This window comes from Urocitellus parryii, chromosome 1, assembly GCF_045843805.1.
Source record: "Urocitellus parryii isolate mUroPar1 chromosome 1, mUroPar1.hap1, whole genome shotgun sequence".
Classification (NCBI taxonomy): Eukaryota; Metazoa; Chordata; class Mammalia; order Rodentia; family Sciuridae; genus Urocitellus; species Urocitellus parryii.
The window spans coordinates 192,436,156-192,454,405 of NC_135531.1; the positions used below are offsets into that span (position 1 = coordinate 192,436,156).

Below are 18,250 nucleotides of genomic sequence, written 5' to 3' on the forward strand. Positions count from 1 at the left end.
AATTAGCATTAACTGGAAGTCATCTGAGTGAGCCCCCTTGTTAAGTGGTACCTCCAGCCCTAGTCAATGATTGCAGGCCCTGCTGACATCTTTTTTTTTTGGTGGTGGTGCCGAGGATTGAACCCAGGGCCTTATGCATGTAAGGCAAGCACTCTACCAACTGAGCTACATCCCCAGCCCACCTGCTGACATCTTAACTGCAACCTCATGATGAAAGACCCTGAAGTAGCGTCACCCAGCTAAGGTGCTCCCAGATTCTTGACCCATGAACCAGTACTGTTTTAACTCACTAAATTTGAGTTTTATAACAAGAGATTACTTATGGGAGGAAGGGAGCAACCCAAAAATGGTGACACCCACTCCATTTGAGAGGATACTCTAAAATCCATGAAGAATTAACATAAAAGGGTTCAATTGTTCCACTGATTAAACAGGAAAAAAAAAAAAAAGGTTACACCTATACCTAAGAGAAATACCCATAATTTCAGCAGTTCTTTCCATAACCCCAACTTTATATGGAAGGCAGGGATAGACTAATTCAAGGGTAAAACTTCAGGCCCTCAAATTTATTCATGTCCTTCAACACAAGAAGGGGATATAATGACTAACGGTGACAGCTAGCAATTAAGAGCCAGGAAAACACAAAAGAAAACTGCCAAAAGCATAGATAATACAAGTAACCAAAAGCATCATGAAATTTCATGAAATGTATGAAAACTTTAGTAAAGCAAGCCCAGATTAGTCTAATGTATTGGAATATAGCAGTTTGGCCATAAGGCCAGAAAAAATTGATTTTCTTTTAAAATTGTGGCAAAATATACATAAAATTTACCATTGTAACCACTTAAGTATATAGTTCAAGGGCATTATATACTTTTTCCTATACATGTTTATTTTATTTTTTTGAGAGAATTTTAATATTTATTTTTTAGTTTTCGGCGGACACAACATCTTTGTTTGTATGTAGTGCTGAGGATTGAACTCGGGCCGCACGCTACTGCTTGAGCCACATCCCCAGCCCGGCATTAAATATTTTATTTGAATAACTTACCAGAATTTTTTTCATGATCCCAAATAGAAACTCTGTTCTTTGAAAAACTCTTCATTTCCCACGTGCCCCCAGCCCCTGATAATTTCTATTCCACTTTTTCTTTATGAATTTGCCTACTTCTAGAATGTCTAGACCTCATGTAGTGAAATTGTATTTGTCCTTTTGTAAATAACCCGTTCTAAGCCCACTAGAAACCTTTATCTTCTGATCTATGCACTTTAAAAAATTAAATGCTACTCTTTGTAATAATTAGTTAGATTTCAAGTTTGTGCACAAATAGATATAACTCTTACCATGTATAGTAGGAAACAAGCTGGTACAAAGATTGTGATATAGATTTTTATCTTGACTCATTTCAAACACTTTCTCCCACTCTTTCACAGTCATTTGGTTCTTAATACTCTCAGCTGTCTGTTCCTCATCTCTGAGCTCTTTCCCTCCAAACTAAGGTGGAGAAAAAAAAGGAAAATATATTAGTATAGAAGTGGCCAAAACAATGAAAAGGAAAACAAACTACTACAAGCAAAATATAGCTCAGAAGGTCAAATTCACAATTTATCAAATAGAAAGGTTTGAAGGAAAAAAAAAAGCAAAAATCAAGGTGGGCACAGTGGCACACATCTGTAATCCTAGCTATTTGGGAGGCGGAGGCAGGAGGATTGCAAATTGGAGGACAGCCCAAGAATTAAAATTAAATAAAGCTAGGATATAGCTCAGCGGTGGAGTACATACCAAGTATGAAGTTTCATCCCCAGCAGCACAAAAACACCCCCAAAACAAAAACTCCCTCACTAGTAAGCTTCAGTTAATGAAACTACTTAAGGTTGACATTTGTCAAGTGAGTAGAAACAAAAAAAGCTACCACAATTGTTTTATAGCCCTCTATAAATGTATCTGGATGCTCAAGAGATGAGACATAGTTGAATGTTAATCTCTGATATGAAAAAGAAAACAAAATCAAAGAATATTATGTTCTTTTTTCTTTTTTAGTACTAGATTATTTTCCTATTCTTTTTTGGACTGGACTATTTTTCCCAAACCCGTTTCCCTTTCAAGACACAGAATTAACTAAATAATACTGCCAGTAATCCACCACTCTCAGAAATAGCAATTTACTTTATTTCCCAGGTTACTAAGTCTTTTTATCAGTACATTCTCCAGGGAGCATGTCAGAGGAACTATAATACTTACACAAAATAAAAAACATGGATAATACATGCCATTAGCCTCAAAATGTATGAAAACAATAAGGCTTCTCCTCAAGGTCAGAAAGACATGAAAAGATTTTTTTTTTAATTTTTATTTTTCAGTTTTCGATGGACACAACATCTTTATTTTAATAATCTTTATGTGGTGCTGAGGATCGAACCCAGCACCCAGCGCATGCCAGGTGAGCGTGTCACCGCTTGAGCCACATCCCCAGCCCCGAAAAGATTTGGTTTTAATACTGAAGAATCAACATCAACCCAACCCTTTAGACTTTTATACTGACTAGATAACTCAGATGTTTTAGAAGCATATTAAATTGCAGCAGCCTCAAGCGAGCTCTTTGTCAAGCTCTGGCATTTTATTAAGATTCACCATGAGGGATGTAGCTCAGTGTTAAGAGCATTTGACTAGCAAGACCCTGGGTTCAATCTCCAGCATGCAAAAAAGACTCACCCTTGGGTTAGTTGGTGCAACAAAACAGGCAAGAAAGACCAGCCTATAAGACAGGTCCCTAACACCAAGGGCCCGGAGCCCTCGAATGCCTTCTGTCTCATATCCATCAACACCACTGACACGGGAATTCGTTTCTGCACGTGCTCCTGAAAGATTAAATGATAGGCCATTTCAAATACTATAGGTGCTGGGAACTAATACTGCTCATATAAATCAGATATAAATATGATTTTCTTTTAAACTTTGGAAACATTCAGAATAGCCAATATTGTAGGAAAATCAATTTTTTATTCTCATCACACTTTCTTGTTTCTCCTTTGATTGGCAGCCAAAAAGAAGAGAAGTTGAATACCTTGCAGTTCAGGTAACCAAGAATTTGTTAAATTTAAGCCATAGATTACCACCTGGTGTGCTAAGCTTGGAGACATCAGGCACGACAATCAGTGTCCCCGTAAAGTCACATTTGTCACCAGCTTGAGCTGACTCCACAGCTTCAGCCCTCAAGATTACTTCTAAACTGCGGGGTATACTTCCTCGGGGAAGCTCAGCTTGAGTCTCCTGAATACGAACCTATAACAAAAGTAAACAGCCAAGAATGAGAAGAGATCCCTTTTATGCACCCTGTAATCTAAAGTTAATGACACAAACACTGGCAGAATTCTAAATGATCTTACTCTTTGTGGACTTTTGACATGTCCCAACTTTCACTTTAAAATTCTCTATCCAAAAACAAAGAAACCAAAACCAAAAACTCTACCCTAAAATTCTTTGGATTACCCCTACTAAAAATTCCTTGAAAGACAAATATTTAGGGGCTGAATTTGTAGCTCAGTGGTAGAGTGCTTGCCTAGCATGTGTGAGGCACTGGGTTTGATCCTCAGCACCACATTAAAAAAAAAAAAAAAAAAAAGAGTATTAGTGTCCATCCACAACTACAGAGATATTTTAAAAATAAAAAGGCTGGGGATATTCTTCAGTTGGTAAAGCACCTGCCTTGCATGCACAAGGTCCTGGGTTCAACCCCAGCACTTTAAATAAAATTTAAAAAGACAAACACATTTTTATTAAAAAATATTTCCACCGGGTACAGTGACACACGCCTGTAATTCCAACAGCTCAGGAGGATTGTGAGTTCAAAGCCAGCCTTGGCAAGGGCAAGGCGCTAAGCATCTCAGTGAGACCCTGTCTCTAAATAAAATACAAAATAGGGCTGGGGATATGGCTCAGTGGTTGGGTGCCCTGAGTTCAATCACCCTCAAAATTTCCCTGTTCAAAATGACTATCAGATGTATGCAGTGGTACATGCCTGTTAATACTAGCTACTCAGGAAACTATGACAGGAGAATTCCAAATTGGGAAGCCCACCTCAGCATCTTAGCAAGATCCTGTCTCAAAAAAAAAATGAAAAAATAAAAAGGGCTGGGGATGTATTTGAGTGGGAGAGCATGCCCAGATTCAATATCCAATACAATGCGCCCCCTGACTCTGTTCTGATTCATCTTCTCCCTAAAACTTTGCAAAGGAATTTTATGAAAACTTTCCAATATACTTCTATTTTTGGTAACAGGGATTGAACCCAGGGGTGCTCAACCACTGAGCCACATTACTAGCTCTTCTCACTAAGTTGATTATTAGGGCCTCAATAAATTTGCTGAGGCTGGCCTCAAGTTTGTGCTTCTCCTGCATCAGCCTCTTGAGTCACTGGGATTATAAGCATGTTCCAATATACTTTTATATCCTCTACTTCAACCCATTGATTGTCAATATTACCTATGTAGCTATACATATTTTCAATTATAATATTTGAAAGTTATAAACATCAAATAACTTCAAGGCTAAATATTTTAGCATTCATCTCTGAGAATAAAGACAATCTCCTACATAGCCATACTACCATTAACACAACCCAGAGAATTAATAGTACTTAATTCCATAAAATTACATACTATCTCCTCTTATCTAGTCCATCTTCAATTGTTTCCAATTATCAAAATATCCTGTATTACAGTTGAGGTTCCCCCCACCCTGCAAACCAACACCCAACCTAGATTCATACTTTGATTGTTACATCATCTTTGAAAACTATAAAGCACCTCTTACCCAAAGCTGATGTAGAACATATGCTTCTTATAAACTTTCAGGTTAACATAAGAAAACTAAGGACTAAAAACTAATTTAATAAACAAACAAAAACCCCTTTATTATTATTTTACTCTGATCATTCTCCATTTTTTTTTTTTTTTACAGAGAAGAGGAGAGAGAAGGGGAGGGAGTGAGGAAGGGAGGGAGGGGGGAAGAGAGAAAGAATATTTTTTAATATTTATTTTTCAGTTTCAGTGGACACAACATCTTCATTTTATGTGGTGCTGAGGATTGAACCCGGCGCCCCGAGCATGCCAGGCGAGCGCGTTACCGCTTGAGACACATCTCCAGTCCCATTCTCCATTCTTGAGCTGCTGTAACTTTTTTTTCCATATTCCATATTGCATAAACGCTGCTGAGATTTTAATTTTTCTTCATTCTTATTATCATCCATCACCTCTTACCCAAACAACTATCTACTAGTTTCTGTTAAATACCATATACCACTGTCCCATTAAGCTTCGTTAAGAAACCAAAAACATAGGGCTGGGGTTGTGGCTCAGTGGCAAAGCGCTTGCCTGACACGTGAGGCACTGGGTTCAATCCTCAGCAACACATCAAACAAACAAACAAAAAATAAAGATATTGTGTCCATGTAAAAAAACAAACAAACAAACAAAATCACCCAAAACACATACCTTCCCCCACATCCACAACAAAATATGTTCACACTGCTTATCAAGATAGACCTAGGGGAGGGCTGAGACTGTAGCTAAGTGGTAAAGCACTTGCCTCACAGGTGTGAGACCCTGGGTTCTATCCTCAGCACCACATAAAAATGAATAAGTAAATAAATAAAGATATTAAAAAAAAAAAAAAAGGATAGACCTAGGGGATAGGGACCTAATTCAATGGTACAACACTTGCCTATCTTGTGCAAGGCACTGGCTTCAATCCCTAACAACACAGACCTAAACTTCTCAGTCTAAAATGTAAAAATCTAAGTATCTTCAGGCCTCGTATCAAATCATCTCTCAGATTATCTCCAACCCAACTCTTCTCCTACAATCATGATAATCCTCACTGCTTCCATGCTAGTCTGCTGAATTTTCACTCAGGCTTTCACCCTTTCTATCCACCAAATTCAAAGTTTTATACTAACAAGTTGCTACCTCCAAAGCTTTCTTAAATGCAGCTTATAATAATAGTTATTGGTTATTTTTTGACAAATTTTGTCACAATCTGAAGGAACTTCTAATCTAAGTCATTAAACTTTAAAACACAACTTTTTTTTTTTTTAAAGAGAGTGAGAGAGAATTTTTTAATATTTATTTTTTAGTTTTCGGCGGACACAACATCTTTGTTTGTATGTGGTGCTGAGGATCGAACCCAGGCCGCACGCATGCCAGGCGAGCGCGCTACCGCTTGAGCCACAACCCTAGCCCTTAAAACACAATTGTATACTGACAATTAAAATTTACATTAAGAGTTTGGGGCTTAAATTTGAAGTCACTTTTTTTTAACATTTATTTTTTAGTTTTAGATGGACACAATATCTTTATTTTACATTTATGTGGTTCTGATCAAACCCAGTGCCTCATGCATGCTAGGCAAGTGTTCTACCACTGAGCCACAATCCCAGTCCCTTGAAGTCACTCTTAATGACTACAAATAAGCTATTTCAAGGGCCCCAGAGTGAATTACTAAGTAGTATAGACTGAATCCAGTCTAAATACAAGTAAATAAATACCTTCTGAAAATCAACAAATCTTGATTTATTTGTATCCAGCAAGAATCTCCTTCTGTTGGCACAAACTGGATTTCGGCAGATATTTGGCTGTGTGTATTTGAACTGCTGTTCTACGTCTTTGATCACTGTCTGACAGTCCAAGCACAAGAAAGTTCCGCTCACAAGCTCTGGATGAACTGGGTGAGTCCGCACTACCTGCCCACTGATTCGAGTGAGCAAACCAATTCTGGATGAGGTGAGTTCTCGAATTCTGTTTAAAGATAAGTGTTTCTTTAATAAATACCTACTTTTCAACTACAATTTTTTTTTTCCTATACTAGGGATTAAACCCAGGGTACTTAACCACTGAGCCACATCCCCAGCCTGTTTTTTTTTTTTTTTGAGACACGGCCTCGCTAAGTTGCTAGGGCTGGCTTTCAACTTGTAATTCTCCTGCCTCCTCCACCTGTGAGCCGGTGGGATTAAAGATATGTGCCACTGGGCCTGGCTCAACTTCTCCGTATGGGAAATCCCCCAATTTTTTATTTTAATGAAAGTATCCAATGATAAATTATCCTTCTTAGGAAACATCAAACGACAAATAATTTAGTGAACATGCCCATTCCTAAATTATATAACATACACAAATTCATGAAAATATATAAATGAATATGAAAAACTAAATAAATAAAAATTAAAAATTATAAAACAGAATGATCCCATTGTTTTATATGCAAACACATCTTTTGCTTACCTACAATTTGCTAAAAAAAAAAGTATATTTTCATAACAAAGTTATCATGGGGAAATAGTTTATACTTAGAAGTTCAAAACACTTCCTTTACCTTATAAATTCATTTTACGTGAAATAATGTGGTAATTTTTAAGTGATTTTGAGAGATTAAGTTCTCAAAACACATCACTTCAGCTTCTTCCAGTAAATTTCTTCTTTAAGTAACTACTAAAGGGATGGTTGAAAGTTATGAATTTAAGCTTTAGAGTGTTGTAAGATTCATGCACTTCTGCAATTGTTCTGAGTTTTCGCATTTTTATCACTTGACCAATCTTTTCTCCCAAATTCCCTAAATGGTGCCCTAAAAATGTGACAATCTTAAGCATTTGGTTCACTTCACTTACTTCCTATGCCATCTCTAAAGAAAAACATGTTTCTCCAACACTAAACTTTCAGGGTAACTGGATAGAACTCTTTTAAAAGCCAACTTTCTACAAAATGTGTATGAAAAACTTTTTTCCTTCCTGGTATTATATTTATTTATGTTTGTATGTATATATGTATATACATGGGGCTGGGGATCAAACCCAGGGTCTTGGCATATACTAGGCATGTGATCTACTAATATCCCAGAATCTTCCTGGTACTATAGCAATTTATAAATACTCTCTATAACAATTCTTGACACCACTAGGTGTAAAAAATGTTACAGCAACAAATCCATCTTTTTGCATGATTTAGGTAGAAAACCTAAGCCAAAAGACTTAGGTGATGAGAAAAATGAGGCTTAGCAAAGTAAGAGTGATTCATGTGACATTAAGCCAACTAACAGCAGATTTAGGCAATCTCCCAACTTTTCTAACTGATTACTGTCATGTACACTACTGGTAAATTCCTTTTCTTCCAAAGGGTTTCTTACTTGTGTCTAGTAGGAAGGTCCTGGAAGGCAACATAAAAATCCTTGGCAAGAGGGATCTCTTTTCGGTCTTTGACAAAGGTTTTCAAGGCCCGACACAAGTAAGGGTAGACTCTGAAAAAAAAAAAAACAAAAACAAAAACAGACAACTGACATTTTAGAGTCCTACCCGCAAGGCGTCTTTCCCTTTTCATGCTTGCCTACAGCTAAGTAATTTCATCTGGTCCCAATCAAGCCATGGAACTTACCTGTGCAGGAACCTTCTATTTAATTTGAGTTTAGGAGCCTCTTTCAATCCTCTGTTGTCCCACCACAAATAGAAACATCAAAGATAAAATGCTGTACCTGACTATCTATTGTCTTTCATTATACAGCAATCATACTGCAAATCACTTCTCTGTCCAAGGTAACTCAACCTAAACAATCACCCTGCCAGTTTTATGCTCAATACTGTGAGTTTTCTCTGGTCTGTTTACAATCTAGTAAAGCAGCATCCTTTTTGGTGTGCTAAATCCTAGTATATTTTTGGTTTCTTTTTTTTTTTTTGGGGGGGGGAGTGGGTACTGGGGAGTGAACTAAGGGCACTCAACCACTGAGCCATATCCCCAGCTCTTTTTTGTATTTTAATTAGAGACAGGGTCTCACTGAGTTGCTTAGCGCCTCGCCCTTGCTGAGGTTGGCTTTGAATTTTTGATCCTCCTGCCTCAGTCTCCTGAGCTGCTGGGATTACAGGTGTACACCATAGAACCCAGGTTGGTTTCATTCTTGATTAATTCTTGCAAGAAGACAGGGAAGAATTTATGTCCTGATGTGAGAGCAAACTGGCAGAAACGTTCTATTTAACTGAAGTGGGTCTTTTGATCTGAGTTCCCAAAGGCTGTTGCAGCTTGGTTTGTTTAAGTAGTGAGTTCTGAAAGCCCTCTGGAAAACGAGCTCCTTTCAAGAGAGAAAACTGAAGCATGGCTTGTACACAAGGTATGGTACAGCTGCTTCTAGTTCAATCTGATTTTTCTGTCGCTTGTCAATGCAAGTTTTCCTCTGCATATTTTCACAACAAACTATGCTGCTTATTTCCTCAGCCCCTTTTTCTTGGTGGTAATGGGATTGAATTCAGGGCCATGTGCTTGCTCAGCAAATGCTTCACCAATGAGCTACATCCCCAGCCTTTTTTTTATGTCAAGACAGGATCTCCTTATAGTACCCATTCTTGCCTGAAATTTGAGATCTTACATCAGCTTTCCAAGTCACTAGGATTATAGGCATCTACCACCATGACCTGCTCAATTTTTTTTTTTTTGGGTGGTGGTGCTGGGGATTGAACCCAGGGTCTTGTGCATGCCAGACAAGCACTCTACCAACTGTGATATATATAAAAGTCAGCCTAAGTTACTAAACATAAATGTCTAAACATAGTATTTCTACCAATAGATATCAGACTCATTAAATGTTTTCAAAGAATTTTATATGGCATAAAAAAATGTTAATAATACTATTAAAGACATCGAAATACAACAAGATTCTTGGGTCTGTAGCTCAGTGGCAGAGTGCTTGCCTAGTACATGTGAGGCACTGGGTTCGATCTCAGCACCACATAAAATAAAGGTATCGTGTCATCTATGACTAAAAACATAAATATTATTAAAAAATACAATGAGATTCTTAACAAAACTCTGCACTTGCAGACTTGGAAGGCCTTTGAAACTTTGTTTTAGTAGACCCTAATGGTGGTTTTCATTAGTGGGAGGATTACAAACATACAGATGATTTAGCCAAAAAAATTAAATATTAAGGGAACAAGCACAACCTCATTACTATAAAGATATCCCTAAGCCAGACACAATGGTGCATGCCTATAGTCCCAGCTGCTCTGGAAGTCTGAGGCAAGAATGCTTGAACCATGTAGTTCAAGGCTAGTCTGGGCAACATAGTGACAAGTCATCTCAATTAAAAGAAAAAAAAAGTAAATTCAGTTCTCCTATTTAAAAAACTATACAGAAAGCAAAATGAACACGAAAAAAGATTAGCTCCACAAAGGCCTACATTAAGTTCAGAGCACTGAACTTTATTATTTGCAAAGAAAATAACTGTGACAGCTGCCTTTCTGCCTCAAAGTGAACACTTCCAGTCCAAAAGGAGCTGGCTTCCCAGGCTCTATCCCAATTCAAAGTAATGAAGATTAACAAAAAATATACCTATAGAACTCTTCTTGAATGGTGGTGGAAAGTTGTTGGTTAAATTGCTCCAGGTCCACAAAACTCACAACCAATGTATTTCTCTCAGGACGAATTAGCTCTTCTGCCAACTGCAAGTACTTAATTTCTCCATCGCTGCTCTGGAATCTGAAGATATATGTGGGTCAGATTTAAATGAAGAACCAGGCAGTAAATAAGAATCTGCACGGCATGCCTGAAAATTCAATGAATTGGCTAAAGATTATCGGCTTTAGGATCAGACAGGTCCCTGTTTAGTAGTTCTGCAACTTGAGGCAAGTTACTTACCTTTTTAAACTTCCTTTTTGCTATTTTTTAAAAAAATCAAAACATCACTTTATCTCAAAAAATTGCTAATTAAATTAAAGATTAAATGAGGGAATGCCTATAAAGTGATTTGTACAATGTCTGGAATAGTAGGAAAATTGAGTCTTTAGATTTTTAACTTTAAACATTTATTTAACATTTTCTAGGCTGTGGATGTGGCAGAACTAGTATGCCATGTGTGAAGCCCTGGGTTCACTCCCAGAAAAACAAATACTGTTTTTTTTTTTTTTTTTGGGGGGGGGTGGTACTGGGGTTTGAACCCAGGGCCTTGTGCATGCGAGGCAAGCACTCTATCATCTGAGCTATATCCCCAGCCCCAAATACTGTTTTTTCAAAATATTGTTTTTTAAATTAAGACCAGAAAATGTTACACTGAAAAACTCAAGTTAAAAACCCAAAGATTCATCTTCCTTAAGAAATTTGAAAATGGACAGATGAGTCATATTTAAGAAGCAGAAATAAAGGGGCTGGAGCTGTATCTTGGTGGTGCAATGCTTACCTAGCAAGAACAAGGCCCTGGGTTGGATCCCTAACACTGCAAAAAAAATTTTTAAGGTGGGGGGAAACACCACAGAAGTGAGATGTGTTCCAAAAGACTGCTAGGGCTAATAAACAAATTCAGCAAAGTAGCAGATTACAAAATCAACATACAAAAAACAACAGCTTTCAGGGCCGGGGTTGTGGCTCAGTGGTAGAGCGCTTGCCTAGTATGCATGAGGCACTGGGTTCGATCCCCAGCACCACATAAAAATAAACAAATAAAATAAAGGTATTGTGTCCATCTACAACTAAAAGAAAAAAAATTAAAAAAAAAAAACAATAGCTTTCCTATATACCAATAATTAATCTGCTGAGACAGAAGTCAGGAAAACTATTCCATTCACAATAGCTTTTAAAAAAAATAGCCAGGCACAAAGGCTCACGCAGATAATCCTAGTAGTTCTCTAATGTAATCCCAGTGGCTCCAGATGCTGAGACAGGAGGATCTTGAGTTGAAAGCCAACCTTAGCAAAAGAGAGGTGCTAAGCAACTCAGTGAGACCCTGCCTCTAAATACAAAATAGGGCTAGGGATGTGGCTCAGTGGTCAAGTGCCCCTGAGTTGAATCTCCAGTACCTCCCGGCTACCCACGCACCACCCTGCTCAAAAGTGAAACAACCAAAAAACTAGAAATAATTCTAACCAAGAAGGTGACAAACCTCTACAATGAAAACTACAGAACATTGAAGAAAAAAATTGATTGAAGACTACACAAGAAGAAGATGGAAAGATTTCTATGTTCACGGAGAGGCAGAATTAATATTGTTAAAATGGCCATACTACTAAAAACAACGTACAGAATCAATGAAATTCCCCCTTAAAATACTGACAAAATTCTTCACAGAACTGAAAATGGGGTGGGGATGGGGAAAACCCCTAAAATTTGTTTGGAAAATAAAAAACCCAGAATAACCAAAGCAATGCTGGAGGTATTAAGATATCTGACTTTTAGTTGTACTACAGAGCAATAGTAACAAAAACTGCACAGTACTAGTATGGAAACATACAGACCAAAGATACAGAAGACAGAGACAAACCATACATCTACAGTTATCTGGTCATTGACAAAAGTGCTAAAAACATACCCTGGAGATAAGACAGAATTAAAATATATTTATTTATTTATTTATTTATTTTATAAGTTGTTGATAGATTTTTTTTTTTTTTAAATATATGTGGTGCTGAGAATTGAACCCAGTGCCCCACACATGCCAGGCAAGTGCGCCACCACTGAGCCACAGCCCCAGCTCCAAGACAGAATTTTTAACAAATGGTGCTGGGAAAACTGGTTATCCATATATAGAAGAATGACTAGACCCTTATCTCTCTCTCTGCAGAAAATTCAACTCAAAATGGATCAAAGACCTAGGAACTAGATCAGAAACTATGAAACTCTTGGAGGGGGTCGAACCATAGGGTAAACACTCCAACACATGGGCATAGGCAACAACTTTGTCAACAGAACTCCTAAAGCTCAGGAAATAATGCCTAGAATAAACAAATATGATAGTATCAAATTAAAAAGCTTCCTGAACAACAAAGGAAACAATTAAGATGCAAAGGCAGAACCTACAGAAAGGGAGAAAGATCTTTGTTAGCTATTCATCTCACCTGAAAGAATTAATATCCAGAATATATCAAGAACTTGTAAAACACCAAAAATTTAGCCCAGTTAATAAATAGGCAAATTAATTAAGCACACTTCTCAAAAGACAAAACAAATGGCAAATGAATACATGAAAAAATTTTCAATATCATTAGCAATTAGGGAAATGCAAATCAAAACTACACTGAAAGCCAGGCACACACCTATAATGTCAATGGCTCAGGAGGCTGAGGCAGGAGGATCATGAGTTCAAAGGTAGCCTCAGCACCTTAGCCAGGCTCTAAGCAACTCATCAAGACCCTGCCTCTAAATAAAATACAAAAAAGGGCCAGGTATGTGGCTCAGTGGTTAAAGGTAACTGGGTTCAATCCCAAGTACCCCTTCCCTGCCCCTAAAACAAAAAACACTGCACTGAGATTCTATCTCCAGTCAAAATGGCAATCATCAAGAATACAAACAATTGCCAGGCAAAATGGAGTTTTATTCAGCAATAAAGAAAAATGAAATTATGTCATTTGCAGGAAAATGGATGGAACATTATAGTAAGTAAAATAAACCAAACTCAAAGTCAATGGTCATGTTTTCTTTCATATATAGAAATTAGAGAGGAAAAAGGAAAAGAAAGGCCAGTGGGTAGAGGGTGACAGGAAGATTCTCAAGAAAACTGGAGAGAGATCAGTAGAGTAGAGGAAAAGGACTGGGGGAGGGAAAAGGGAAATACAGGGGAATGATACTGGTCAAATTATATTGTTCTATCGTGTGTATGTACAAATATGTAACAACAAATCCCACCCAACTATAATGTGCCAATAAAAGAAAAAAAAGAAAAAAACTGTGATAAAGATTCTGCTGAGTCAATAAAAAACTGTTTACTATGGGGAAAAAACAAACAAATTATGGTACTGCCTAAGATCTCAGGAAAATGGAAATACACATACAAACAAAATAAAGCAGGGGCAGATGTAGCTCAGAGGTAGAGTACTATCTACCATGTGGGAAGCCCTGGGTTCAACTCCCAATACTGCAAAAACATAAACTCACCAAAGCCAAACAGAACATCAAAGTTACTTTCTATTCTCTTTAACATAATATGCAGCTGGGTGCAGTGTATGCCTGTAATCCCAGCAAACTGGGAGGCAGAGGCAGAAGGATAAAAATTTGGGGCCAGCCTCAGCAACTTAGCAAGATTTTTAAAATGAAAATAAAAAGGGTTAGGGGTGTCAATTCATGGTAGATCTTCCCTGGGATAAAACCCCAGTACAAACAAAATAGGAAAAACCATCAACCACAAAATATACAGGTTAACTTTAGAGGAAAAAAAAAAAAATCAACTCCTTCTCTAAATACAGCATATTCTGATTCTTCTATACATTAAACAGTATCTAGCTGGGTGTGGTGTGGCAGGCATCTGTAATCTCAAGTACTCCAGAGGCTGAGGCAAGAGGATTGCAAGTTTAAGACCAGCCCAGGCAACTCTGTGAGACCCTGCCTTAAAATAAAATTTAAGAGGGCTGGGATGTAGCTAAGTGATAAAGCCCTTGTCTAGCATGTGTGAAGCCCTAGGTTCAATCCCCAACACCACACATACACACAATAAATTTACTATTATTGAAGGGAGCTTAAAAAAACGGAATTGGAATTCAGCCTTGAAAGACAAAAAAACTAAAGAGAAAAAGGTGGTAGAAGACTGGTTATAGATGTTTGCAAGTATGTGGGAAAGTCAGAGAAGGTATGGGAAGAAGTGTAGATGATAAATAATGAAATTAGAAATGAGGGGGGCTGGGGATGTGGCTCAAGCGGTAGCGCGCTCGCCTGGCATGCGTGCGGCCCGGGTTCGATCCTCAGCACCACATACCAACAAAGATGTTGTGTCCGCCGAGAACTAAAAAATAAATATTAAAAATTCTCTCTCTCTCTCTCTCCTCTCTCACTCTCTCTTTCAAAAAAAAAAAATGAGGGAAGATTTTGGACTATTCCATAAGCAATGACAAACCAAAATTGGTTTTGTGAGAGCAAGTTGACTTTTTAAACAAAGTATAGGGTCTGTCTTGTTTGTCATTATCCATGGCATCTAGCTACAAGATAAAGTGAAGGCACATACATTATGTGTTGAAATGAAACATTTACTGAAGACCTTTGTAAGGTGATATGGTAGCTAAGTTTGATTGTGAATGGGACATATTCCAGATTATGTGGCTGACAGGTAAAGATATATGGAAAATGGTAGAAACCCTGGAAGCATAAGGGAACAACAGATTGGTGCTTGATCCCTGAAAGGTTTACAGAATTTCACAAAGATGAGCCTTTAGCTGGGCTCCCATGGCCCCCCATACTGAGGACTGAAACCAGGAGTGCTTTATCATTGAGCTGAATCTCCAGTCCTTTTTTGAGACAGGGTCTTACTAAGTTGCAGAGACTGGCCTGGAACTTGTGATCCTGTTGCATCAGCTTTTGGAGTAGATGAGATTATAGTCAACTCGGGCTTTGAAAGATGAAGAGTTAGTTGTCAGACTGAGAAGAATATTGCTGGTAGCAGGGAAATAGAAAAAAAAATTGGGGGTTGGGGGTTACTGAGGATGACTCAGGGGTGCTTAACCACCCTTTTTTATATTGTATTTAGAGACTGAGTCTTGCTAAGCTGCTTTGGTTCTTGATAAATTGCTGAGGTTGGTTGGCTTTGAACCCACAATCCTCTGCCTTAGCTTCCCTAGCAGCTGGGATTACAGGTGTGAGCCACTGCACTTGGCTACAAACAGAAATTAAATCATTTGAGGGGGGGTGCAGGGGAGGTGGTGGTACCAGGGATTGAACTCAGGGGCACTGGACCACTGAGCCACATGCCCAGCCCTATTTTGTATTTTGATTTAGAGACAAAGTCTTGCTAAGTTGCTGAGGGCCTCACTAAATTGGTGAGGCTGGCTTTGAGCTCGAGATTCTCCTGCCTCAGCCTCCTGAGCCGCTGGGATTACAGGCATGTAATCTTGGAAACAGAAATTAAATGACTTTTTTTTTAATATTTATTTTTTTAGATGTAGATGGGTACAACACAATGCCTTTATTTTTATGTGGTGCTGAGGATCAAACCGGGTCCCGCCCATGCTAGGTGAGTGCTCTACCTCTGAGCCACAATCCCAGCCCCATAAATGACAGTTTTAAGCATAGCAAAACTTCTTAATATAGCATTATTCAAGTAAGCAAAAGTGGAAGCCACCCGAGTGTCCACTCATAGATGAATACATAAGCAAAATGTGATATATACATACAACACCAGTCTCGAGAAAAAAATTAAATTTTAACTGGGTATGAAGCCAAGAACACTGCAAGTTCAAAGCCAGTCTCAGAAATTTAGCGAGGTCCTAAAGTAACCGAGTAAAATGCTGTCTCTAAATAAAATATTAAAAAGAGCTGAAAACAGCTTACTGGTTAAGCACAACTGGATTCAATCCCTGGTACTAAACAAAACAAAAAATTGGGTATGGTGGCACATGCCTGCAATTCCAGAACTCAGGAGGCAGAGGCAGGAGGATCCCTAGAGTCCAGGAGTTCAAGACTAGCCTGGCAACATAGTAAGACTTCATGTGGGTGGGGGGGATGGAAATTAGGATATAAACTATAACACATTATGCTGAATGAAATAAAGTGAAATAAGCCAGATACACAAACATATTTAGGGCTGGGGATATAGCTCAGTTGGTAGAGTGCTTGCTCACATGCACAAGGCCCTGGGTTCAATCCCCAGCACCACAAACAAACAAAAAAAAACAAACACCTCACACACAACATACTTATATGAGGCACTTAGAGTAATCAAATTCACAGTGTGGTTGCCAGGGCTTAGGACAAGGAGGGAGTGGGTGTTACCGTTTAGTGGGTACAGAGCTTGGGAAGCTGAAGAGCATTTAGGTCATGGATGTGGTAGTTGTATAATGAACACACTTACTGGCACTTTTTTACTGCAAGCTAAAAACTGGTTAAACAAGTAAATCATGTAATATATATTTTACAATTTTTAAAAAATGAAGAGAAATTCATAAGACATTTCAAAGAGTTTACCACTTCACTCTCGAGGCAGCAGAGTTCATACATTAGGGAGAGCACTGGTGTATCTGCACTAAGAAAAGTTAAGATGGGCGGTGTAAGCTAGGGAGGGGAGTTATGAGAAGCCAGGAACCTACAAGGCAACTTTAAAAGGCGGGTGCGGTTGGAGCCTGCAACCCCAAACAGGGGGTATTTCAGCTACTTTTAAGCAGGAAAGAACCTACCTGAGCACCTACCCAACCTCAATGTCCACGCCATTACTTTCATCCAACAGACTCCAATGGTGATGCGAGCCCACGGCGCCCGCAGCGTCAGGTTTCTGGCGGTGGGGTCTGATGGGGTCTTCCAGAACTTAAGACCAGTTCGGCCTCTCATCGACCCCACCGAGCCCAGTGGCCCAAGCGGGCAGGTGCTCATCCTCACCGCGCCTGAATTTCCCCAAGGTTACCAGGCCATGTAAACACCGACCTCCCAGGTTGTGAGCATTAAATGATAAAAGCACAATGCCGAACACAAGGCATTGGGTGCAACAGGGGTTTGAGCAAGGGATCCAGGAGGCTTTTACCCATGAAACCATACCACAGGTCCCTGGCTCCTCCTGGAGGCCTGGCCTGGAGTCTAAGGTGGGGCGGGGGCCGCTCTTCCCCGGCTAGAGACCCCCTAGGTTCCGGAACACCCGCCTGCCTCACGGCCCCGCCCGGCCCGGAGACCGCGGGCCGGAGGCGGGCGGCTGGGGAGGCCCGGGGTGCACGCCGAGAGACTTACTCCTCCAAGAAGTCCAGGAACAGTTTCTGGCACTTCTCGGCCACCTCGTCGCGGACTTCTAAATGCTGACTACCGGCTACCGGCTCTGCTGCTGCTGCGAGGTCCATTGCTGCTTACTACCGCGGGACCGCTACCGCCAAGCCAATACCGCCACGAGTCGCTTCTCCCTAGACGCCGCTTTGCGCGCGCCGCCGCCGCTTCCGTCCCGCCCCCTCGCTCGTCCGAACGGCTGGAGCCAATCGTCGCGTAGGAGCTCGGGGATTTCGCGCCAAACCTGCCCAATGAATGGTGTTTTTGCCCAGAGCCCCGCCCACTGAGCGCGAATTTCGCGCCAAAGGCAAAGACGCGGAAAGCTAGAGGTCTGCCTTTGCGCTTGCGCAGTGTGATCGTGCCCCGGGGGGTATTTCGGCTTCTCGAGACTGAAAAAAGCCCTTAGTTTTGTCCGAGTGGTTTTCAAAATGTTCTTAAAGTCATTTAACTGATATTACGTGAACTGTAGGATTAAGGCTGTATGAAATAGAAGAGTGATTAAGATTCAAACCTCCTTGAGCGGTCCATTTGGAGGAAATAAACTGTAAACTACGAGTTAGAA

At 39.5% G+C, this 18,250-nt stretch overlaps 1 protein-coding gene across 2 annotated transcripts in view; it reads right to left on the reverse strand.

Moving 5' to 3' along the window:
• The window catches only part of Mcm6 (minichromosome maintenance complex component 6), a 45,064-nt gene extending 27,259 nt beyond the window's left edge, over positions 1 to 17,805 (reverse strand). Inside the window, exons 1-7 of one of the 2 annotated variants that reach the window (XM_077798321.1) lie at positions 17,659 to 17,805; positions 10,366 to 10,512; positions 8,177 to 8,287; positions 6,546 to 6,795; positions 3,118 to 3,283; positions 2,714 to 2,859; positions 1,345 to 1,495 (exon numbers count right to left, since the gene is read on the reverse strand). In XM_077798321.1, the coding sequence (XP_077654447.1) occupies positions 1,345 to 1,495; positions 2,714 to 2,859; positions 3,118 to 3,283; positions 6,546 to 6,795; positions 8,177 to 8,287; positions 10,366 to 10,512; positions 17,659 to 17,765 (1,078 nt within the window). In that variant the 5' untranslated portion in view covers positions 17,766 to 17,805. Of the gene's footprint in view, positions 1 to 1,344; positions 1,496 to 2,713; positions 2,860 to 3,114; positions 3,284 to 6,545; positions 6,796 to 8,176; positions 8,288 to 10,365; positions 10,513 to 17,658 lie in introns of both variants that reach the window. The other variant, XM_077798319.1, reaches the window with a different exon arrangement.
• Between the last annotated feature and the right edge of the window lie 445 nt (positions 17,806 to 18,250).